The 24,740-nt window shown below is 48.4% G+C and overlaps 1 protein-coding gene across 10 annotated transcripts in view; it reads right to left on the bottom strand.

Annotated features, from left to right (window-relative positions):
- GOLGA2 (golgin A2) overlaps positions 1-24,740 on the bottom strand; it is a 375,277-nt gene that overhangs the window by 31,047 nt on the left and 319,490 nt on the right. For all 10 annotated transcript variants that reach the window (XM_086924918.1, XM_086924916.1, XM_086924923.1 and 7 more), the window contains 2 exons: positions 19,139-19,230; positions 18,877-19,033 (listed from right to left, as the gene is read on the bottom strand). In XM_086924918.1, the coding sequence (XP_086781044.1) occupies positions 18,877-19,033; positions 19,139-19,230 (249 nt within the window). The remainder of the gene's footprint in view (positions 1-18,876; positions 19,034-19,138; positions 19,231-24,740) is intronic.

Below are 24,740 nucleotides of genomic sequence, written 5' to 3' on the forward strand. Positions count from 1 at the left end.
AAGAAACCGCAAGGTGTATGCTGCGCTTTACAAGCATTTTAAATTAGAAATTAGACCTTGTTTGGCTCCAGTGCAGACTTCTCATGGTTGAGGGGCAAACCTAAACACTGGAAAATATCCAGACAGGCGCTGGAGGATTTGGCTGCGCCTGTCGCGGATGGTGCCTTCACTAGCCAGTCGTCCAGGTATCGGAAGACCTGGTGTCCTAGTTGACGAAGGAAAGCCGCCACGGGTGAGAGGCATTTGGTAAATATCCGTGGGGCAGATTTGAGGCCAAACGGGAGGACACAAAATTGGTAGTGCTGCCCCGCTACAGCAAATCTGAGGTATTTCCTGTGCCCTTTGAGGATGGGAACGTGGTAGTAAGCGTCCTGCAGGTCCAAGGACGTCATAGTCCCCTACCTCTAATAGTCCCAGGATCTCCTGGAGCGTCACCATACGGAACGATTGTTTCCTTAGGAACACATTGAGTGCCCTGAGGTCCAGGATTGGTCTCCACTTTTTCCCTTTCTTGTGGATCAGGAAGAAGTGGGAGTAAAAACCTTTTCCTTTGTGGGTTGGTGGAACTCTCTCTATCGCTCCCTTCTGTAGAATGGAAGAGATTTCCTGCAGAAGCAATCGTAGGTGCCTGTGGGACCGTTTGCGAGGTGGTGTTGTCGGGGGAATTGTGACAAATTCTAGGGAATGTCCGAATTGAATGAGCTGGAGCACCCACCGATCTGTTGTTATCAATTTCCAATTTTGGAGGAAGTGTGTGAGCTTTCCTCCAATTTTGAATAAGTTCGATGGTGGATGGATTGGCCATTGACACAAGTCATTGGCGGTTGCCAGCAGGTCTTCTCTGGTTCTTCCCTCTGTAATTAGACTTGCCGTAGGAAGTCTGCTGCCCTTGCTGCTGTTGTCGCGGTTGGTATTGCGTTTTGTTTTGGCTGTATGAATAGGAGGACCTGTTCTGGTAAGTGCCTCTATAAGAAGATTGTCCTCTAGTTTTGTTTCCACGAAAGGACTGGTTCCGAAATTGCAGTGTTCCAAGGGCTTTGGCAGTGTCCGTGTCTTTCTTGATAGTAGTTAAGGCCTCATCAATCTTTTCCCCGAAGAGATGTTGGCCGTCATAGGGCATATCAATAATCTTCGTCTGCACCTCCTGGCGGAAAGAGGTGGCTTTGAGCCAGCCTTGTCTTCTGAGCACAGCAGCCCCTGCCAGTTGCCTGAAACCGGTCATGGCAACATCCATTGCGCAGTCAATGAGCTCAGAGGCAGATGTCTGGCCTTCTAAGAGGAGCGATTGAGCTTCCTCAACATCCTCTGGCAGTTGAGATAGGTAAGAGTTGCCGATTGTAGCGGCCCAGGAGTGCGATGGAATTTGCCACCTTTACTGTCATGGCCGACGTGGTGGAAAAACGCTTGCCAATAGCATCCAGTTTTCTGCCTTCCTTGTCAGGTGGTGTTGACAGAGGCGATGCTGGGTTACGTGAATTTCTCTGTGCCGCTTGGGTTACCACAGAATCTGCCTTGGGGTGACCTGTGAGGCATTCTGGCGCTCATGAAGTCGCCTTGTATTTCTTTTCAAGCCTGGGTACCACTACTTGGATTGAAGCTGGTGTTTGCATCAGTAATTTCCCTTGCTTCCATATAAAGTCAATGATGGGAATTGTCTGAGTTGTCTTTTTAGCTTGTTCCTTGATGTCGTACAGGAAGCACTCGGTTTCCTGAGATTTCATAGTCATGTGGAATCGTTTGGCTGCGCGCTCTACAAGGTTATAGAATCCACCGATATCAGCGGGTGGTGATTCTGAGGACTGGGGAGGCCGTAGAGGGAGCAATATAGTCTTGATCTACGTCTGGGTCAGACTCGTCGTCACGGACCTCGCCCTCTTCCTGATTCACTTCTTCGTCATCAGACGATTGAATAACCTGCAGTGGCTTTTGTTCCCCACTGATCGCCAGCGGTGGCGGCTTGTGTCTGGCCAATGGAGAGGGTGCGTGTACAGATGTAGGTACAGGCGTAGTGGGTTTTTCCGGAAACCGCTGTTTATAGTCCTGTATTAAGAATTGCAGGTCTGATACAATGGCCGCTGGTAGGCACACCATCGGTGTAACTTGTGTGCGGACTTGAGTGTGGACTGTATGTACCACCTCCTCCATTTCCTCATCCGTACTTTGGCACTTGACCACAAGGTCTGATGGGCTTGTGGCTTGTGTGTACAAATCTTCCTCCGACTCTTCTCCTTGAAGCAGGCAGGTTGGAGGCAGCTCTTGCACCTTACTGGGTGACGTCAGGTCTGGTGTGATTGGTTTCTTTGAGCTTTTGGTGCCAATATGGGTTGTCTGTGGCGGCAAGGTATCCATGGCTTGAGATAGCAGCCCAGACTCTTTCCATTTCCCTGTTGGCGTTGTCAGATGTGGGGCCGATGACGACGGTGCATTTCCAGGGGTCGTCGGCGTCTTTGTCGACATTACCTTAGTCGACGGTATTTTCTCCGTAGCCGACGGTGTCCCCGGCGACGGCGTCCTCGTCGAGGGTGCCCCCGTCGACGGAATTCTCGTCGATGTGTCCTTCGTCGACGGGATGATCTTCGCCGACGGCACAATCGTGGACGACTTTGACTTCGTCGTCGACGATAAGGTCTTCGTCGTCGATGGTGAAAATGGAATGGTCGACGACACTGGCCTACTCGCCGTCAATGAAGGCATCGTCTTCGTTGTCGATGAGGAGGCCGACGATGCTGTCGTCGTCGACGTTGAAGCAGTTTTTTGCGCTGAAGAGACAATTGACGCTGTCGTTGTCAAGGTCAGCTGTGGCTTCCAGGGGACAGGAAGGTCCTTGCCAGACACTGAGGTTTTGCCCTCTGAAGACTTCGAGAGTCTTCCTAGGAGGGGTGTCCGAGGGGCTAGGGGAAGTAACCCTTGGCCTCTTCAAGGAAAATTGCAAGGTTCCAGAGATACTCTCACCTTCTTCTGACTCCAAGTCGTCTGTCCTCTTCTTAAGCCTGTCCAGCCAGAGCAGCAGGCGTCCCTCACGGTCTTTAAGGGTCTTATTTGAGAAGGTCCTACATATTTTACAGTCCTTGGCTTGATGGTGAGGGTAGAGGCAATACAAGCAGGTTTCATGCTTGTCCTCTACATGGAGCCTTTTCTTTCCACACGAGGAACAGGTCCTGAAGAGACCCTTTTTCTGGGCATCAGCCAAAATGTAGTAAGATAAGATAAGTAAATTCGTTTTTTGAAGAAAGAGAAGAAAATCCTGAGGAGAACTCAGGTGGAGACTCCCTAGCACAACGTGCGGTAGAAAATCTGAGAGACCTAGGCTCCTGACAGGAAGGTTCTAGAAGGAGGTGGTAGCTGATTGGTTGGTTTCTTTACTTTGGTCCTTTTTACAAAAGGACATAGATAGGCCACTAAGGTGGGACCCTTGGGCCTACTCTAGTTTGGTTCTTTTTACAAAAGGACGTGGATAGGCCACTAAGGTGGGATCCTTAGGCCCATTTTTTTCTCTGTATGTCTATAGGACATTACTTTTTTATATACCGGAGGCTCCCGTCTCGAAGACAGGGAATGATTCAGGCATGTGAATCTATGAAAGACACCCAAATACTGGATAATCTCCAATCTGTGCATTGGTTCGAAGAAACTGTAGACCAAATTCAGATCCCGCTGTGGCATAACAAAGGGTTTGGGAGGAATCCTGCATCAAACCTTTTGATTTAAATAAATATGGATGGCTGGTCTTTCAAACACAAAAAGGCTGACAAATAACCTTTAACAGTGCCTACAGCAAGTCCTTACTGGGCCAGAGATAAAACAAAAAACAAGTCATCTGATAGTTTGGCCTGTAATGGGTCCCTATTGCAGGTTCAACACCAGGTTACAAACCTATCCCAACATTTCACATAGATAGAGGGCCTCCTGGCACCCAGGATGAAATCCACAATTTCGGAATGAGGATGGAAAGCAGGCAAATGCTGCCGCTCAAACTCCATGCCTGGGGTGCAGATTGCACAAGACCTGCCCGACCGCCGCAACAGGATGTCCTCTAGAAGAGGCAGCCTAATCTGAGTACAGATGCTCATGATCAGAAAGGATTATGTTACTTACCTTGTAAGCATCTGTTTGCTGTATGTAGTGCTGTAGATTCACATATTCTGCATAGTCCTGCCATCTAGTGTTGAGCTTGGATGATAGCAACTTGTTTTTTTCCAAAGTATTTCAAGTCACAAGATCACAGCGACTCCTCCTCTGGTAGTGGACGCGCATGAACACCAACTCCATTGTTAGACTGTTTTTCACCCAACAAGTAAGAGTAGGAATGGAGTAGTGAGTAGTGCAAGAATAGTTTCCATGTGAGTAGAAAGAAAGTAATATGAAGTGAAAGATATCTGTAGCAAACACTGGCTTTCGGGGAGGCTGGCAGGAGCATGGGAATCTACAGCACTACATGAAATAAAAAGATTCTAACAGGGTACGTAACATAATCCGTTTGTAGCATGAGTGACTGTAAATACACATGCTCTGCATCGGCCGTAAAGCAGGACACCCCTAAGCGGTGACTAGCCAATGGATGGTGCAGAAGTCTGAAACAGAGTCCCGAGGACAGTCTGACCAACTCTAGCTTGCTGCCTTGGAAAACCGTCCACACAATAATGCTTTGTAAATGTGTGTGGCCTGGACCACGTGGCAGCCTTACAAACATCTGGTATGGGAATATTCCCTAGAAAACCAAGAGCAGCGCCCTGTTTGAAGGTGGAGTGCGGCTTGGGGCAAGAAGGTATGGATATTTTAGCTTTTGCGTAACAGGTACAGTTGCATCTGACATCCATCTGGCAATCCCTGCCTCAGAAACGGCCTGACCTTTATGAGGCCGTGAGAAAAAGCCATGTCAGTTGCTGTGTTTTGCACACGCTTTAGTTCTATTGATGAAGTACACTGGAGCACGCTTGAGATCAAGTGTGTGGTAGTGTGCTATCAGCTACAGAGTCTGGACGTGGAAAGAAATATTGGGAGATCAATGGTCTGGTTAAGGTGGAATGAGGAGACCACCTTGGGCAAGAATTCTGGAACTGGTATTAAGAACCCCTCTGTCATGATGGACTGTAATGTGAGGGCCTGCAGTTAACCAATACGCCAGAGAGTTGTTAAAGAAACTAGGAAGGCAACTTTCCCAGGCAAAAACTGCATAGGGCATGAACTACTGACTCACAGGGGGGCCCCATAAATCTGGTGACGACAAATTTAAGAATCCGGACTGGGACTGGAGCGTCCCTTGGCGGAATGACACCTTTAAGGCCCTCCATAAAAGTTTTGATTACCAAACGTCTGAAGATGGAAGCATGTTCCCTGTTTTGCATATATGCAGCAATGGCAGCTAACTGTAGTCGAATTGACGTGTAGGCTATAAACAGAGGAGGTAGCACGTAATGCCCTGCACTGTAGGAGTAAGTGGGTTTAGGTGCTTTGGCATACAGTAGTGGACAAAACGCTCACACTTAACAGCATTGCATGTAGTAGGTCTTCAGGCTCTTGCAATCTTGAGGTAGGTCAAAGTAATCAAACTCTAGGACTTCAGGAGCCAAATCAGCAGACTGGGCTGTCTGGAATCCTGGTGTCTGACTTTGCTGTGGTGTGTTTGCCGGTTTATAGTTCTTTTCAATACTTGGAGTCATCACACAAGCTTTCAAGATCTCGGGGGCAGATTTAATCATCCTCTTGAGCATCAGGAGATGCTAGACAGAGCGCTCTGTAATTGAGAGCGTCTCTACTAAAAAGTAATTCTCCTCGACGATGGCGTACATCACAACCTTATGGTAGGTGGCCGCATGTTAAATGATTCTGTGGTGCATCATGGCGTCATCTGGCAGGGAGGCTCTGGCTGGGATATGTTCTAGGTCGGTGTCTGTCATAATCCTTCCAAGGATTTCCTGAGATATCTGGGTAAACTGGGGCAAAGTCCTTGGCCGAGTTACGTCCATGGCTGCGGCGCTGGTGTGCGATGGAGGTAACCGTTACGTCCATGGGACACCAACGCAGAATCCCTCTGCTGTTTTTAGCAAAGGGATTTCCTTTTAGGCCTCTGGAGGTGGGTAAGAGTTTCCCTAAACTCTGAGGCATTTTTTTATATGTAATGACGATCATGCGCTGACATCACTACATATGAAACTGAAATGAGCCAATAGGCTGGTTTCAGTGTATCGGTGCTCGTGCGGCTATCTCAGCCTCCCAGGGTCAGTACAAATAAGGTTTGGTCTGAGTTTCAAAAGTATCAGATAATTCAAAATAAACACACAATCACCATTGAATTAGAAAATGGGTCAGAATAATGGAACAACTTATTAATTTCATACATTTTGGCATTTTAATCATGCAAGGTCAGAGTGCGATCCAATTGCAGCCAAAGTTATGAGTAAACAGATTGTAGTATATACATGTAATTGTAATGTCATTACATTCGGTATTCGAAATCGGTGCTCTCAGTGAAAAGGGGGAAGGTAAGTGAGTGAGTGAAGGGGACAGGGTAAAGGTGTTGTGACATAATTGTTACATCCAGATTGACGATTGAAAAACCTCTACAGGCAAATTAATGGGCAAAGGTTCCCAAAATCACATCACACATAGATAGCGAGAATGCATCGCTTATTTAGCTCCTATGGTGTGTAGAATGGAGGCGTAGTTCTACGTTTCGACCCCGGTTACGCTAACGGGCAATTCGCGGCCTCATGATGGGGTCTTCATCAGGAAGAAATGGAGAGCCTACAAGGTAATATGAATACAAAATTCAGTATCTACGTGGTGAAATAAGTGTGGTGATATTATACAAGAAGGGGACGTGGATGGTTACCTACGTCGTCAAACGGTCATCATATGTTCCGTCTGCAAAAAGGGGGGGCTCCCTCGAGCTCCAAAGAGTACTGAAATACAATTAAAAGGTGCCATCAGGGCCCTGAAACTTGCTAAGTTAAAATTAGCCGGGGGTGATAGGTAAACAGGACTTACTTGCCGTGCTGGTAAGCACACAGCCGTTGGGCACAGGTAGTATAATCCTCGATGGGTTTGTATTACTGTAAGAAGAAGGGAAGTAACATTTAGCATAATAGGCTTACTCTGTATATATGGACACACAGAGCGGATGTCTCTAGAAAGCCGCGCTGTTTGGATGGTAATTACCTTTCAAAACGGGAACGCACCGCCGTGCTGTTTCTCCGTCGGCGTCCTGCATCCGAGTGTGCTCGCGGTGCAGGCGCTCAATGCCAGTGCCTAATAGAAAAAAGGGGCTCGGCTCACGGGTCCAATGGGAAACGAGGCCTGACTAGCGCGCTCAAGGGAGCGTCTCGCAAAATTTGCCTCACCTCCTGGGGAAGTTCTTTATAATGAGTTAAGCTGTGTTCGAGTATATATAAACATACAGATATACACAGTTATGACAGGCTGGTGTGTTCTTTGTAGTGACGGTTGAAGAATCTGGCTGAATTCAAGTATATAATAACGTACAAATATACACAGTTTTTAACATGTAAAGGACCAGACAGAACTAACAACGTCAAAGGTACTAGGAAATATATTCTATACATGTGCCGTAGTGAAGTAACCAAGTATCGTGATGGCTTAGTAAATGTCCAAAAGTTGTTGTATGAAGAATAATTATACCTAACAACTATGTGAACACGTTACATTGTACAGGTATACAAACATAGGGAATATTGGATGCAGCAAGGGAGTTTAAATTGTCCCATAGTCTATTCAGGATTGAGTCCCGCCATCTGCGAGAAACTAGCTTCAAGTTCATTCAACCCCTTACTTATTGTCTGAAACTTTTGCATCCATTTGCATTCCCTTGTGTCAAGAATTGCATTTAAATTGCCCCCCCGTGGGCCCAGGGAAATTTTTTCAATTACCAACCAACGGATGGATTCCGGTGAGTGTTTTTTTTCGATGAAGTGATCTACCAAAGGGGCCCCTTGGGTAGTACAGCGAATGCGGCTACAGTGTTGAAATATGCGGCTTTTTACTTTTTGTTGTGTCTGTCCAATATACATGAGGTCACAAGGACACAGAATGGCATAAATCACCCCACTTGAGTTACAGTTAGTCAGGGACTTGAGCTCTATTGTGAGGTCGTTGTACTGTATTTGCTTAGTCTCCAAACACATCGGACAGGCTTTGCATTTAGTGCACTTGAAGTGGCCCACTAGTTCTGGTAGATTCCATAAGCTTTGAATCGTGGGTGCTGGTGGGGTTTCTAGCAAAGAGCGCACCACAAAGTCTCTGACATTCCTAGATCTTTTGAAGGCATGCACAGGGGGATGAGGAGCTTGCAAAATTTCTCCTACCAAGCCCCAATGTTTGTTGACAATTTTTCGAATAGCATTGCTTTCAGTACAGAACGTCGTCACACATCATTCGGTCCTGTGCTATAGTTCTGGTCCTCGGTTCGAGTAGTGTTGCTCTGTCCTGGAACCAAGCTCTCTTTCTTGTTCTTTTTACTAGGCGTTGGGGATAGCCTCGATCTATTAGGCGACTGATGAGGTCATCTGATTCCCTAAAAAAGTCCTCTTTAAGGGAACAGTTTCTCCGGAGGCGGAGGAATTGGCCAAAGGGCAAATTGTCCCTAAGTCCTCTGGTGTGGTGACTAGTATACCGTAATAGGGAGTTTCTTTCGGATGGCTTGCGGTACAAGGTGGTATAGAGGTGTCCATCCTTCTCCTTAATACTTATATCCAGGAAATCAATCGATTCTCTGTTTAACTGCATGGTGAATTTTATATCATGTGACTGATTGTTTAGCCAGGCCAGGAATGCCTTGAGGGATTCCTCTTGACCAGTCCATATCATGAGGACATCGTCGATGTATCGATGCCATGATGTAATCATCGCTCTGTATGGGTTATTATGTGAAAGGATACTATCCTGTTCCATTTCAGACATATAGAGAATGGCTAAGTCTGGAGCAAAGGCAGCGCCCATCGCTACTCCTTTGCTCTGTTCAAAGAAGTTACTTTGGAAAATGAAAAAATTTCTGGTCATTGCAATTTCTAAGAGTGCCACTAGAAATTCTGTTGGTACTGAGGTGGGTTGCTCCCGGCCGTCAAGTACTCTCCTCATACAATCAAGTGCTGGTCTCTGGGGAATGCTGGTATATAGGGAGACAATGTCCATTGTTACCAGAATCTGTTCCTCTTTGTTAAATGGCTTGCTATCAATGAAGGTGAAGACTTGCGTGGTGTCTCTTAGATATGTGGGAGTGGCCTCTGCTAGCGGTTTAAGGAAGACATCAATATATTTGCAGAGTGGTTCCAGTAGGGAGCCGCACCCGGAAATGATGGGTCTTCCCGGTGGTTTTGCTGGGTCCTTGTGGACTTTGGGTAAGACGTATATAGTTGGTGTTCTGGGTTGTCCCACATTAAGATAATCAGACTCTTTTTTGGAAAGAAAGCCCATCTCTAGTGCCTTGGTTGTTATGGCTGTGATGTCCGTGCGTATTTCTCTGGTTAGATCTCGCCTTAGAGGTCTGTAGCTGACACCATCAGATAGTTGAGAGTGAATCTCTGCTTTGTAGTCTTCCACATCTAGTACCACTATCGATCCGCCTTTGTCCGCTGGCTTGATAACCACCGCCCTGTTGTTCTTCAGTGATTCCAGTGCATATCTCTCGTCTCTCGTGATATTGTGTCTAACATAATGTTTATTGTCGATGGTTCTGAGAACATCTCTCATGACTGTACTTTCATATGTTAGAATTTCATGAGCCACTGAGGATGCCGTAGGCATGAAAGTAGATGGAGGTCTTAGGTTTGTAAAGGCCGTCATCGCTGATGTGGGTTTGTTCCTGAAGAAATATTTCAGCCTCAGTTTTCTGAAAAACCTTGTCAATTCCGTCTGTACGTTAAATTTGTTAGGATAAGACGTTGGTACATAGGATAGACCTTTGCAGAGAATACTGCTTTCATTCTTGGTAAGTGTGTATTTGGATAAGTTAATGATCGGGTTGGTCCTGTCTGAGATGTTATTTACCATCTGTAGGTCTTCCTCCGGGTGCTCCTCTCCCCGTGGTCTTCTTGTTGGAAACGTACTTGTTTGGGGGTGCTGTCTCGCTGTCTTCCATTGTCCCAGTTTTGTTGGTTGTGTCCTCGGTTCGAGCGGTTGTTCCATGATCCTCCGCGGCCACGTCCTCTCGGTGGTCTCCATTGGCCTTCCCCTAAAAAAGGGGGTTGTTGTTCGGGTGGCTGGTACCATTGGTCTTGTTGTTGGTAGTTTGCACTGGATGCTGAATGGTCGTTGTCGCTGTCGCCACTGTAGGACGAATCAGAGAAATTCGTATATCTTCTGGTGCCTCTGTATCCTCCTCTGCCTCGGTTGGAAAAACGGCCCTGATTGTCTTGTCTGTAATACTCCGGTTGTAAGTAAGGATAAGTCTTTTTTCGGTCGTAATATTGGATATCTTTTGCCAATTTCTCCAACTTTTTGTTCTGGGTTTCCACGTCAAAGTCTTTCAAATTCTTCTTAAGTCTTCAGCCTCCCAAGCACCGAAACACACAGGAGAGGTATAGTTGGAAAAAGGAGAATCTCCCCTTTCCAATGGTACCCCGCCCTAGTGGATACCCAAGCAGGGATCCACCACAAGACACCAGGGAGGGGGGAGCAGCCCCTTGGGCAAGAGCTTTTGCTCCCACCATAGTGAATTCAGTCTTTCTACCCCGCCACCCCGGGAGGCAGATGGGGGCATGGGGGCAGCAGCCCCCAATCATACTAGACACCAGGGAATCATATTTTCTTTAATTCTTAGGGGTGGGGGCTGCCCCAAATGGGCAGCATAATGCCTCCACCTCTCCCCCCACCAAGATGGGGTCAATAGGGGGCAGGCAGAAAGCCCACTAAGCACCAGGGATGTATTTTTTTTTATATAAAAGCGGCGTGGGGACTGCCCACAATGGGCATACCAATGCCCCCTCCCCAATGCAAAAGGTCTTTCTGCCCCCCCTCCCCCCACCTGGAGGCAGAAATCCCACTACAAACCAGGGATTATGTATTTTCTTGCTACTTAGGGGTAGAGGCTGCCCTAAATGGGCACCATAATGCCACAGTCTTTCTACCCCACAAGGGTGCAGATGGGGATAATAGCCCCCATTAGCCCCCCTAGGGGCAAAAAGCCCACTAGTCTCCCGGGATAGTCTTTTTTTTTTTATATAAAAGAGGGAGGGAGGACTGCCTATGCCTCCACCCCCAACTCCTCTTTTTTTGTGAACACATTTTGGCTACTTCTGCCCCCTCTAGGGGCAGATCAACGATATTTTCAGGCATACCTGCTCCCAGGGGGGGCAGAAACCCACTAGACACTAGCGAACGATTCTGTGCGTATGCGAGAAGTGGAGTTTGGCTGAGTCTGTTTACTGGCGGTTGACTGGCTGTCTGTGTACCTGAATTTTGCTGGCGGTATGTGTGGACTTGTGCTTAGCTGGCAGTGTGTGTGGACTAGTGCTTGGCTGTCAGTGTGCTTGGACTGTTGCTTGGCTGGCGATGAGCTTGGATGGTGCTTGGCTGGTGGTGTGCGTGGATGGCACTTGGCTGGCAGTATGGCTTGCGTGGCTCCTCCAGCGTTTTATCGCCCAGAATCCCCTGCAAACCTCAAATTTAGCTAACAATTCACATTTTGCTCACATTTCGGTGTGGAAAATTTGTTGGATCTCTGCGCCGGCACAAATTTAACAGCACCCAGCGTTTCCCTCGGTCTCCTGAAAAACGTGATACTTCACTTATGTGGGGGCCCACAGCAGAGAACCACAAACCTTATAAAATAAAAAATTGAGAGGGAATCCAGAGATGTACAATAACCACTGCTTCTAAACTCCATATCTTGTTCCAATTTCAGAAATACATAGGTTTACTTGATACCGATTTTTCTTTCTTTATATTTTACTAAATGAATTACTGTATGCCCCTATACAATGAAAAAACATTGCAAGGTGCAACTAAGTTATTGGTTCTGGGTACCTCAGGTTCTTGGTGAACCTACAAGCCTCATATAACCCCGTAACCAAAAGGGTCCCGCGGACGTAATGTTATAAAGCTTTCAAAAATCTACTACAGTTTGATAGAATTTACAGGTGAAAATGTAGGCACAAATGGCTATTTTTTCAACTAAATTTCAATACTCTTATTTCAACTTTTACTTTCCATAGGAAAACCTTGAAGGATCTATACAAATGGCCCCTTGCTGAATTCAGAATGTTGTCTACTTTTCAGAAATGTATAGCTTTCTGGGATCCATTATTGGTTTCACACCCATTTCTATCACTAACTGAACGGAGGTTGAAAGCACAAAAATAGGAAAAAAAGCTATGTCTGAGTAAAATGGTAAAACTGTGTACAAAATGTTGGTGTTCTGACAAAAGTCTGTCTGTCCCTGAACGCTGGAACGATGGTGATTTTAGCACTACAACTCCTTTATTGATACCATTTGCCGGGAAGAAACCAGACGCTTTCTTCTGTAGCACTTTTATCCCATTTTTTCCCATAAATCCAAATTCAGCTGTTTTTGACCTCATTTCTTAGTGTCCTCCAAGGGAATCGACAAATCCCTGGTACCTTTAGAATCCTCCGGATGTTGGAAGAAAAGGACACAAATTTGGCATGGATACCTTATGTAGACGAAAAGTTATGGGGGCTTAAGGGCAAACTACCACGTATAGTAAAAAACGCATGGCACAGGGTGGGGGATGGGAAGGGGGGTCTGGCAGTGAAAGGGTTAAAAACGCGCATGTATTTTCAAACTCCTGTGGTATTGGATTGGATATGTCGTTTGGCTGATGAGTGTGTGCCTGTTTTGGTAGCTCATTCTGCCACCACGGGAAAGGCTGTGTTTTTTGCCCACAGAGTTTGAATCCAGTCTTCCTTGTAGACTTCCCTGCCACACCAGGAGAAAAGTCTCAAAAAACGAAGAAGACAGTCAAAAAGGGACTGAGGTTAGCTCTCCCTAGATATGCGCAGACGAGAGCACAAAAAAACCCCAAAATTAAATGAACTAAAGTCAGCGCGCCGGAGGTGGCGCCTGTATAGGCACTGCACACGTCACTTCTAGCACGGACGACACTAATTGGAGCTGAACGGCACCACCTACCGGTGCACAAAGGGACTGCTCACAAAAAGAATTCCGGATACAGTCTAAGGCCTGGGGATAATTCCATGGATAGGAATCTGCGGCTACAAGTATCTATCAGATGGACTGAAGCTGCCCCCTCTTGCACCCAGGACAAAAAAGAACTGCAGATAAGTAACTTTTTCTTTTGACAGACTTTGTGGAGGGTGAGGATGATGTCTACCACCTCCAGTGGCAAGAGATGGTGGACCTCCTGTGTGACCGCAGGAACGCAACAAGCTGGTAGAGGCCTTTTCCTGGAAGTACCTGGTTGACTCGTGGCAACTGGACCTGGACTGGACTTTGCTGCTGGCCTCTGCCTGATACCCTGAGAGTTTTTTTAATGCCCTCCTCTGAGATCCTGGGGCCGTATATTTGTACTCATGTGGTCGTTTGGGCACCAAAGAAAGTTTGGAAGCTTTGAAAAAACCTTCCCCTCTAGACCTATAGGGTGACCATGGCATCAGATTCAATTTCAGCTTAGGATCTCAGCTCCTCTGAAAAGACAACTAAGTCCCATTCTGCACTGAAACTTAACATTTTTAGGGAGAGATCTCTAGAGCCCCAGGTGGACCAACCTGCTTCAAACATCCCAGCCTTCGGTTCCACAGCAGCGGCTACCTTTTCAACGGTGGCCTGATCATTGAAGTTTATTCTTTTCAAACAGTGACAAAGCTCCTTTCTGCGTTGGGACATAAAAACTCTTTTGGACTCTTTAACTTCCAGACATTCACTGAGACCAATCCACTTATTGTATTCGACTGGGCCTCCCTCGTGGTCGCACTCAAATTGCACCTAGATCCCGGTTTACCGCTTCCTTAGACTATCATTGGCCCTTTGTCATTTCTGGTGCTCTTTTCACTTAAATCTTTACAAATTCATCACTCTGCTTCCCCTATTACTGTTTTGGTATTATTTTTCGTCATCAAATCTGTCTCAATTTCAAACTTGTTTATGGAGTTTCATTTCGTTTTGTGTGATTTATTTCTCCTGTGTGCATTTCTTAAATACCATACACTTTACCGACTCCTTTGTGTCACATTACCAGGGATTGAGTGCTGGTTTATTTTCTTTAATTTGCGAAACATCTCGCAGACGATGGCCTACGTTATGAGTATTTGTAAAGGGCAATGTCACCTGGGAGGGTATCCCTCTGCTGAAGGGGTGAAGGTCTAGACAGACCTAGGTCTGGTGAGTGGGTCTGTTCGAACAGTAGGTCTTCAGCTTGCGGAGCCAGGAATTAATGATGTGTAACAATAGGTAATTCATGGCTTTATGGGCAATGTGGGAGAAAGTGCACGTATGGAACGCATGTATGAGATGCATGCCAGCTGGAGTCTGGCCGCGCAGAGATGTCTGGTTGGTTTATGAAATGAGATTTGGCTTCTGAGGTAGGCTAGACCCTTGTTGTGTAGTGCTTTGATGGTGCGAGAGAGTTTAAACTGGGTTCACTTGTGTATTGGAGAGCCAGTGAAGCTCAATACGGTTCAGGGTGATGTTGGTACAGCGCAGTAGGTTGAGAGTTTAGATAAACTCGGCTTGGAGCGTGTTCCTGTAGTCAAGCTTGCATGCGACGAGGCCGTGGGTGTTGTCTTGCAGGTGCTGGTGTGGAGCTATTTGAAGATTTTCCATAACATCCTCAGGGTGTGGAGGTAGGGGGCTTTGACGGTGTTGCTTCTGTGGTCATACTGAGTTGGCTGTCAATAATGATCCCAAGGTTCTTGGCGTGGGTGGGTGTGGATCTGTTCCACCAGGTGGAATCCCAAGGTGATGGGTTCTTCCTGAACACTATGACTTCTGTTTTTTTAATGTTCAACTTGAGACAGTCGGTCTTCATCCAGTCGGCGATTTCGGGCCTGCAAGCAGTGATGTGGTAAAGGGCCTCTGAAGAGTAGGGGGGCAGGTTAATTGACTGTGTTGTTCCCGTTAGCAAGGAGTATATCGAACGGAGAGTGGGACCCTGGATTCCATTCTCATGCAGGCGAAGGTGAAGATAGGGTGGGATACCAAATCTGACGCTGCAGAGAGATTCAGGAGGGTGTGGGCAGCTGTGTCTCCTCTGTCTAGGATCATTTAGATGCTTTCCGTAGTGACGAAACCGTCTGTTTCCGTGCTGTGGTTAGCTATCCTTGAGGTTATGGTGTTGGTTGATATAGTTGGTCAGAAGTGTGTTGATAAGTTTCTCCAGGACTTTGGCCAGGTGCTATAGCAGGGAGTTGGGTCTGTAATTGGAGAGCATCATTGGGTCTGTCAACATCTTTCTGAGCATGAGGATTACAGGAATGTGTTTCCAGGTATAGGCGTAGGTGTCTGATATGATGGAGGAATTCAGGAAGGACTTCATGGTTTGGGTGGCTTTGTCCGTGCAGATGCTGGTCAATGTGGACAGAGCCTATGTCATGGATGAGATCGTAGCCATTTTGCAACATCAGATTAGGGATCGAAGCTGTGATTATATGGTGGATTATCTTGCTGCAGAAGGACAGAGAGCTTGTCGCAGAGGTCCTGTGTAGGGAAGATGCTGTTGGATCTGGCCACTAAGGCAAAGGCCTCTTTGTTGCTGGTGTCAATGCGGCGTGGATGTAATTCCGGTACGGCGACACTTGAAAAGCACTCCTGGGAGTCAATGCGGCCTCTTGAAGAGCAATTCAGGAGACTTGTAACTCATTCACAAGTCTGCCTGCTGACACAGCTCATTAACAGTGGAAATTTGTTAACAGTACCACTCTTCAACCAAGAGATGAATCAATCAGTAGATTTGCACAGCACTACTGGTCATCCGTGAAGCTATCCAGGCATGGGATACAATGAAAATGCAGCATGTCCATCATTAATGCTGGCCGGGGCTAACGATTTACTGCCCTGGGAAATTCTTTAGACGGCATGCTCTCTGCTGAGAGGGGGGAGGGGTTTGCTTGTTAATGCCCGTCCAAAATACACTGGCGAGATTCAACCATAATGTTTTAACCTCATTGTTTTGCTTCATTGTCATCTGCAGGAACGGCAGGGAGTGGTGAGTGAGGGTCCCCAGCTGGACTGTAAACCACCACCCTTTGATCTCCATTTCCCTTCTTTTCGGTCACTTCCAAGATACAAACAGCACAGGAAAGGCAGAAGGAAAGAATAAATAACGCATTTATATCTCTTTATATATTATTATTATTATTTGCGTGCTTATATAGCGCTATGAATAGACCCCCGAAGGAGTATCTCCGCGCTTTTGACACCTGGGATAAGAGAAAAAGAAGCCACATGGAAGATGATTTATGGAAGATAGATTCACACGCACAAAACAAACATGTATCCCTTAGCCTAGCACTGTTGTTCTATTCGACCCAATAGTTTAAACCCTTCGACGCTGATGACGAGCTGGGCTCGTCATGGCGTAGCCTCCTCGCACGCTGATGACGAGCCCAGCTCGTCACGTAAAGTGCGTTTTTAAAAAACCCAGCGTGCGAGCAGAATAACGCTAGCGCGCATGCGGTTAAAAAAAACATAAAAACACCTGAACAAAATTTTAGTGGGCTCAGATAAATATTTTCTCCCAGCTACAAATTCAGTCTGTCTTGAGGAAGAAATTCCCCAGTTAGGTAGCATCTGATTAGAAAATTATTCCAAGAAGAAAGAGCTTTCTAAAAAGTCATCCTAATGATTATAATGTGTCTCTTAAGATGGGAATATTTCAAAATGAGCAGAGCTCTGATCAAGAACTTCCTCACAAACAATGTCCAATACCTCAGGAATGGTGGCCTCTGGGAGGGGGTGCTGTTCACTATGCTCTTTACTCATCGACTGAAGTTCGGGCTTTTTACACTGAGGTGATTGTGCTACTGAAGTGACAATGTTCAGGGAACCTTTAGGTCCTGTTTACCAGAGGGCGGAGCCAGCCCATCAAGGCCGCTCTGAGCGGATGCTCTGTGTTGAACCTCCCTTCCAAACTTCCTGAGCGGCATCCCTCCGCCTCGTTCTCCCACCCTGAACAAAGTTTCCGAAATTGGAATGCAGGCTGATCACTTGAAGATCATTTTCGCTCATCTCCGATTTAACGTCGCAGAGAAATGAGCTGTGGCGTCCCGCCTATGGCTACGCGAGATGGCTCCTGCAGAGCTGAGAGGACGTGCCTGGTTCCGCAGGAAGTGCACCCGGAGGCAGCCGGCCTCCGTGTTTTACCAGTCAACAACCCCTCCAACCCTCGGCCAACATCCCGATTTGACTTCACTGCGTTGACAGCCTTCTGGATGGTCGGGGCGCCGATAGTACACGGCCAGCAGAAGCAAAGGTGAGAGCTCCGCCTGAGCCGGCGAGACGTGGCACGCCACCACTTCATTTTACATCCTAAGCGCGGCCACCCCGAGCGGGGATCAGACCCCTCAATAGCAGGAGCACGAAAGGGATTTAAATGGGGGTCCTCCACCCCCACCCTCTGTCGCTCCCTTGGACCTGGGGAGGATCCCGGTGAGTTTGTTGAAGCGGGCGCCTGATCCTAAGATGCCAGCTGAGCTGGAGACTCTGCGCGCATAGGTGGAGCTGGCAAGGAAGGAGCAACTGTCCAAAGGGTGAATGGTGGCGTGGACCAATTCACTCGCTTGGCTTTCCTGAGGACTCCCGTTCCACTCCCCCTCCCACCAGCCCAAATGTGTTTACCTTGGGACTTTGAGACGTTTCTGACCCTAATCAGGGCTGAGGACTCGAGGCAGGGACTAACCTAAGATAGCGCCCGAGCCGGGGCTGCTCTGAAATCAGAGAGCCATTAAAAATATCTATACATCTGGAGGAACAGTCAGTCTCCTTGTTACCTAGCAGAGGCACTCCCAACCCCGAGGGACCAAAGGGACCAAACTACTGAACACTGCTTTGTTACTAGCTCTCTAGATCTAGGACGATGTCACCTGGGCAGATACCTAAACTGCTTACTACTACTGCGGAGCCCGAGCAACCTCCGCTGATGCCCGGTGGAGCTGTCCTATGCAGCTAAAGAGGAGTCTGGCTCTGGCTTACCCCCTTGGCCGTCACCTACCCAGCCGGTTATCTGACATGGTTTTCCTTGTCTCCCTGTCTGTTTCCTCCCCCACCTCCTCCCCCTGTGTTTCTTTGATTTAACTGATGCAACTATGTTACCTGTTACTTGCTGGTCCGAACGTGACTCTTTGATTCATTGGATGTATCTATGTTACCTGTAAGTTGCTGGTCCGAGCGTGATTCTTTGATTCATTGGATGTATCTATGTTACCTGTAAGTTGCTGGTCCGAACGTGATTCTTTGATTCATTGGATGTATCTATGTTACCTGTAAGTTGCTGGTCCGAACGCGACTCTTTGATTCATTGGATGTATCTATGTTACTTGTAACTCGTTCATCCTAATGTAAAGCACTCTGACACCTCTGGGTCTAGCCAGGCCTATACATTTTTGCAAATAAAATAAAATAAATACAAAAATGACACTCCTAGTTAAAGTAGCTGGTGCCTCCCAGCTCAATGATGGGGTAGGATTAAAGCTTGTGAATTCATTAAAGATCCAGTGCTGGAGAATCCATACATCGGAAAAATAACAGGTTCAAAAAGCATCCACTGGACAGAAAGAGGCAGGTGCATGTCGCAACCATTTAGACTCACGCGAACAAAAGGCGTGTTTAGCGAATTCTGTTTGAACACACTCAAGAACAAGCGCGAACTTCAGATGCTTCGTACAGCTTAAAGCACCACACGAAGGCCGGACAAGCCTAAAACTTTACACCATTGCATGCCCTCACACCTGCTCCGAGCTGTGGGTGGTACGGTTTCGGCTCAAGCCTTAGAACTGCGACTTCTTGTTGTAGTCCCCGGCACTTTTGTCTTTGCTCTGCCAAGAGCTGCCTCAATTCCTCCCGCTCAGCTTCCACTTTATTCACGGCCACCATCACGAAATTGATCTAAACAGGAGATTGAGAGTCAGTAGAGCTACAGGCACGGGTGCGCAGAGCAGATGTGATATTTGTAAGATGAAATCTCTCAATTAAAAGCAACTAAACCCTCACCATCTCCTCTCGGCTCTCAAAGTCATCTGGAATTTCAAGTGAGCTTTTCTGCATCTCATCAGAGACAACCATTTCACTTTCAACCCCATCACCTGTGAAGGAGGAGTAAAGCACATATGACATCGACAAAGATGCTAGGATCTCACAGCAAACAGACCGGACAGCAAGACAGGCAAGCTGCAGCTTAGGAATGCACACACACACACACACACACACACACACACACACACACACACACACAGCACTGTGCAAAACCATTAACAATGACACAAAAAATGCAAGCGGCAAGTACAACGAATACCGTAGACATTTGTGACTAAGCTTCTCAATCATGGGCATCGGCTAGAGTCAGAAAAGTACCAGTTACACATGGCTTTGACTTTTGTTCAGATATTCCTCAATCCCCTTTTATATGTTCACAAGATGTTTAGTCACAGGCCGGGACCCCAGAGTACCTCTGCACAACACAAGTCTTTCACTGTGAGTAAATAACACCTGAATGCAGTCGCCAATGGGCAGGTACTGTCTGCTTCCAAAGTGCCAGTCCAACCGCCTGTCCTTACTACAGTCAGGCAGATGAAGCGAACTGAAGCCTGTGGCTCAAGATGGGGTCACAAAGCTCTTTCTAGAACCGCAAAGGCTGAGGGAAATCACAGTATTCCAGACAACCGCATGGCATCACCTGATCATGTGCTGGTAACTAGTCTCAATGTCCTCATGAGCTGTATTCAGCTTTCATTATACCAGGGGGAGGGATATGATCAAGAATAAGAAGAGCATCTCTCATAAGACATGATCTGCAGGGCCACGACTGCAGCCGGCCGTCCATCCACGCGGCTCCATTCTCAGCTAGTATCACCAGTCTGGTGGAAGGCACAAAGTGGCAAACGTGCGTGCAAGGATTCAAACTGTACAGGTGAGTGAAAAAGGGGTAGAGTAAGCGGAGTCTGGATGGAACGTGTTCCGTTTCTATACTCATACAAATATTACAAAATGACGAAGATCATTCCATAGTAAGATAAAGGCTGCACACAGACAGGATGCAGAGACGAAAGAAAAAGATGTTTGAATAAGGCTGCTTCGGCATTAGCAAACACATTGGTGAATGCAGCAGCCTTGAAAATAACATTCAAGTCTATGTGATGGTGGAAACCTACAGAAGCAGCTGTAGCATGGACTACAGGCACCTCAAAGTGGAGATAGTTTTTCAATGAATAGCATTTCAGGGTGCAGGGCACAACAGAGCAGGGTGTAGATTAACCCTGGGTGTAGTCTGCGTAGTAGCGCTACGTGTAGTTACGTGAAGTGCACTTCGCACTACGCACACTATGCGAACTGCGTAGTGCAGTAGGGAAATGCTGTTCGCACTGATTGCACAGTGGGGACAAGCATCCGGCACTGTGCAATCATTGCAAGCGGATTCTTGCACAGTGCAAGCGGTCGTTTTCTGCTGCTCGGGTAGATTTGTACTCAAGCAGCAGCTTTCTTAACGCGGACTGGTAGTTTCTCATCGCGAGCAGTCGCGATCATACGTGACCACTCGCAATGAGAAACCTGACCTCCCCGCGTTGAGAATCTCGCCGGGAGGTTTATTTTCCATGTTCTCGATCAGCAACCAGATAGCATCAAGGGCACTGTGGTCAGGGAAGGCCTCTAAGGGCTGCAGCACTTAAAGGGCAACCCTTAGAGGCCCTGTACCTTTACAAACACACTGCCATTGCAGGCTGTGTGTTGTGGTGCAGAACAAAGTGAAGCGTCAACACAGCACACATCCCTGTGTACCATGCCTACAACCCACTGTCCTGGTATAGGTAAGCCACCCCTCCAGCTGGGTGCAGTATACCAGTGGTGAGGGTACAGGTGCATGAGCCCTGTACCCCTACAGTGTCTAAACCAATTCTTAGACACTAAGTGCAGTGCTGCCATTAGGAATATATGGTGCTGGGAGGTTGTCATTACGAACTCAACAGCACCATAATGGCTTTACCGAAAACTAGGAAGTTTGGTATCCAACTTCTCAGCACATTAAACCCACAATGTCGTCAGTGTGGGATTTAATGAAAAATGCACTCATAGGGCATCTATGAGATGTCCCCTGAAAAACAATCTAACTCTAGTGACTTGCTAAGTGACTGCTTTCAGCTGCCACCACCAGACATGTTTTTGGACCCCTGGGTCTAGAGCCTGCTGCTCTCGGGGTCTGAAACAATGCATATCCTGGGACAAGGTGCCAAGCCTCCTCCCCCAGGATGGACAGGGTCCACAAAGGGGAAGCTTCAAAGGCTTGCTGCTTTTGTGAGCTACCCAAGTCATTTACTGCTCCCAGAAACTGGCCCCCACCGCTTCTGACCCCCACTTCGGGTAGGAAAATCGGTGAGATAACACAAATGAGGAAGGGAGGTGTGCCCACCTTTGCCAACCCCTCCCCCCAGGTGGAGGAGGCGAGGTGAAGCACAACTCCAAGTCCCCGCCATCTTGCAGATGGGGGAGCCCCACCAACCAGAGAAAGGCATATGCCCCTTCCCACTGGAGTGTCGCATATTATGGGGCCCCCAATGAAGGGACCCATTGGTCTCGACCTTTACCTACCTGCAATGCCCCTAAATCTAGTATTTAGGAGCAACCCCAAACCTTGCCTCCTCAGACAAGAATCAACAAGACGAGAGAAGAAGGACCGAAAAAGCCTTGCTGAACTAAGAAGAGGAGAACGCACACCAACTTGACCCCAGCCATACCGGCCTGTCTCCACCTCAAACCTGCACCAGCAAAATTCTGGTATGTCCAGCAGCCCCCAAGAACACGGAGGACCTGCCCTGCCTTCCCAGACCAAGACTTTTTCTCCTGTGAGCACCGGATTTGCTCACCCACAGACTCTGGCCAAATCTGCAAGTCTGCACCCGGCGCCCACGGCCAGAGTTCGGGTGGCCGAACACGATGAGGGGGTCTCCCAAGCGACACCCCTGCACCTGACGTCCCACAGCCTTGGGCGGCACAACACCCCAGGAATTACAACTTACCTCTCTAACCAGTGGTCACCCCCAGAAGATCTTCGTCCCCAAGTCTGCAGTCTTTGTTGCAACCAGAGAATCCCCATTGAAATCAACAGGGCACCCAAAGTCAAAACAGCACCCTGCACCCAGCCACCCCTGCGGGTGTACTTTGGGTGCTTACTCAGATCCCTCTTAGCCCTGAGACTAACACCAGGAGCTTTGCTCCTACGACTCTGTGGCCTGCTCGTGAGCAACCACCAACTGGAGGCACCCTATCCCCAGTTGGATAACATTGGGTCTCAGCACTCTGCACCCAGCCACCCTAGTGCCGCTGTGGGTTTTCAAGAGTGCATCCTTGACCCTGGGGGAACCCTGGTTCTACTCCCAGAATACCAACTCCCACAAACTTGTACTTACCTGCAAACCGTTAACTTAATTTCTCTCCATAGGAATACATGGACTGTTTTTCCTAGAAAATTGTTTTAAGTGTGGAGTTGGTTTGTATGAAACATTGAAAAACTGCAAATGTACTGTTGGACTTGGCCCTTCTGGCAGGTTCACCTCTAAACTTTTTGCTTTTAATGGTGACCTGGTGATGGTGATTTTTGGTTTCCGCGGACTTTCACTGTGTCCCAGTGGAAAGTGCGTGCGCACTCTGAGTGCATGGAGTAAGGTTGGCCTGCCCTCCCATAGGAATGCATGGGGAATGTCTGTGTCCCTGGTAGTTCCTGATGCGTGAGGTGTGCATGCTCGAGTTTGATATGTGCGAACTTGTGTGATTGAATGCTTCGCAATGGTGGATGTGGCATGATTGTGTCTTGTGCGGAAGTCCCACTTCTAGAAGTTGGCATATTAGTATAAAATATGCCTGCCATGTGATTGGCTGGAGCTGGCTGGTGAGCCTGGCTCCAGGAAGGCTGGATGGGTCTGCCCGGTGGTGAGTGTGAGATTAGCATGCTGATGGCTGGGGAGGAGTGTACCTGTGTCCTGAATGAGGCTGGGTTTTCCCCACACAATGCTGGCACCGCCCCCTGTGGTGCGACTGATGACCCTAGTCCTGCCAGTGAATGAAAAGGGTGACTGAGCAAATCAAGGGTGCTCCAAAACCAGCTGCGACTGGTTTCTCCCCCACCCTGCACAAAGACAAAGTAATGTGGTGTATAAAAATGGGGCTGTGTCCCCACAGAAGTTGTTCTCTGCCAGGATCCTGCCTGAGGGGGCTGCTGCTGTTTCTGGGGCCAGGAGGACCGCCACTTGGATTGTCTCCCTGCCTGGAGACCCAGTGAGCTGGCTCTGGGCCCAGCCTTGCCCCCCTGCCCCCCTGAAGAACTTTGTTGGAGTTTTTATTGCTGCCCTAGCGATGAGGAGCGCTTTACTTTCTGCTTTGCTGAAGCCTCCAGCGCCTGGAAGCGCTGGACCTGCCTTGAGCGCTGGGAGCACTTTACTTTCCCTTTCGCGGCTGCCCACACCGCTTTTGCCGAGTTTTGCACCCCTGGCAGGTGCCCACCCCTCCAGGGAACTGGTGCCGTTGGTTTGGCCCCATATCGAGTGCCCACCTCGATTCATTGCTTATTTTAAACAAGCCGGTGCCCACCCGGCATTGCCCCGCGAAATTGTCACTGCCAGCCTGCCCGGGACACCCCCGTGACGTCATCCACGTCATCCCCGGGCCGCGCTGGGATTGGCTGCCGGCCTGAGGTCTGACCCGAAAGTCAGGCAAGCTTTGGCGGTACTCCGGGACAACAGGAAGTCTCCGTCCTTCCCCCAGGGCTCCCAGGAGGAGGGAGAGCCCCGGAGTGCTGCAGGGAGCGAGGCTCCCGTGTCACGAGGAGAGCACTGTGTCCAGGCCCCGGAGGAAAGGAGCCCCGCCCACGGCACCAGCGTGACCGACGTCAGCCCCCGCCACAGGAAGCCGGTGAGTGGGGCATTCCTTCTTTGAGCCTAGGAGGCTCACACGTCACGGAGGCTCGAGGCGGCATTTCGTGTTTTCGAGTCCCCCTGAGAGGGGACTCCAATGTCCGGGGGCATGTTGGTTGAGGAGCCCTGAGAGGCTCCAGGAGCGTATTTGTTACGAGCCCTGAGAGGCTCCAAGGGTGCCTTAATTCGTCGAGCCCACGAGAGGCTCCGAGGCATTTCTCCAACCAGGCGGCAAATTGCTTTGCGAGCCCTGAGAGGCTCTTGGGGGCCATAGTTGCTTCAAGTCCCCAGGAGGGGGGCTCCAACGAAGGGGCACATTGTTACGCAGAGCCCACAAGGCTCAGGGGGCATTTTTGCATTTCGAGTCCCCAGAGAGGGGGGACTCCAACACTCCTGAGGGCACAGTTGTTGTTACGAGCCCTGAGAGGCTCACAGCCCCCATTGTGCGTGTTGAGCCCAGAGAGGCTCTTGAGGGCCCAGTCAGTGGCGCAGAGCCTGCGAGGCTCCAGCGTTGGCCCATCCTTGTCTTCACAGCTGCCCAGCACTTCGTGGGCAGCTGCTACGTTTAGGCCTTGCCACTGGGACACGGGGCGTCCTAGCCCTAGAGAGGCCAGTTGGCCTAGGGACAGTCACAGGTAGTGACTTATATGTTTTTATGCATCATGTGCCTTGTTCCTTACACCTCTGAATGTATG

Source organism: Lissotriton vulgaris, chromosome 5, assembly GCF_964263255.1.
Source record: "Lissotriton vulgaris chromosome 5, aLisVul1.2, whole genome shotgun sequence".
Classification (NCBI taxonomy): Eukaryota; Metazoa; Chordata; class Amphibia; order Caudata; family Salamandridae; genus Lissotriton; species Lissotriton vulgaris.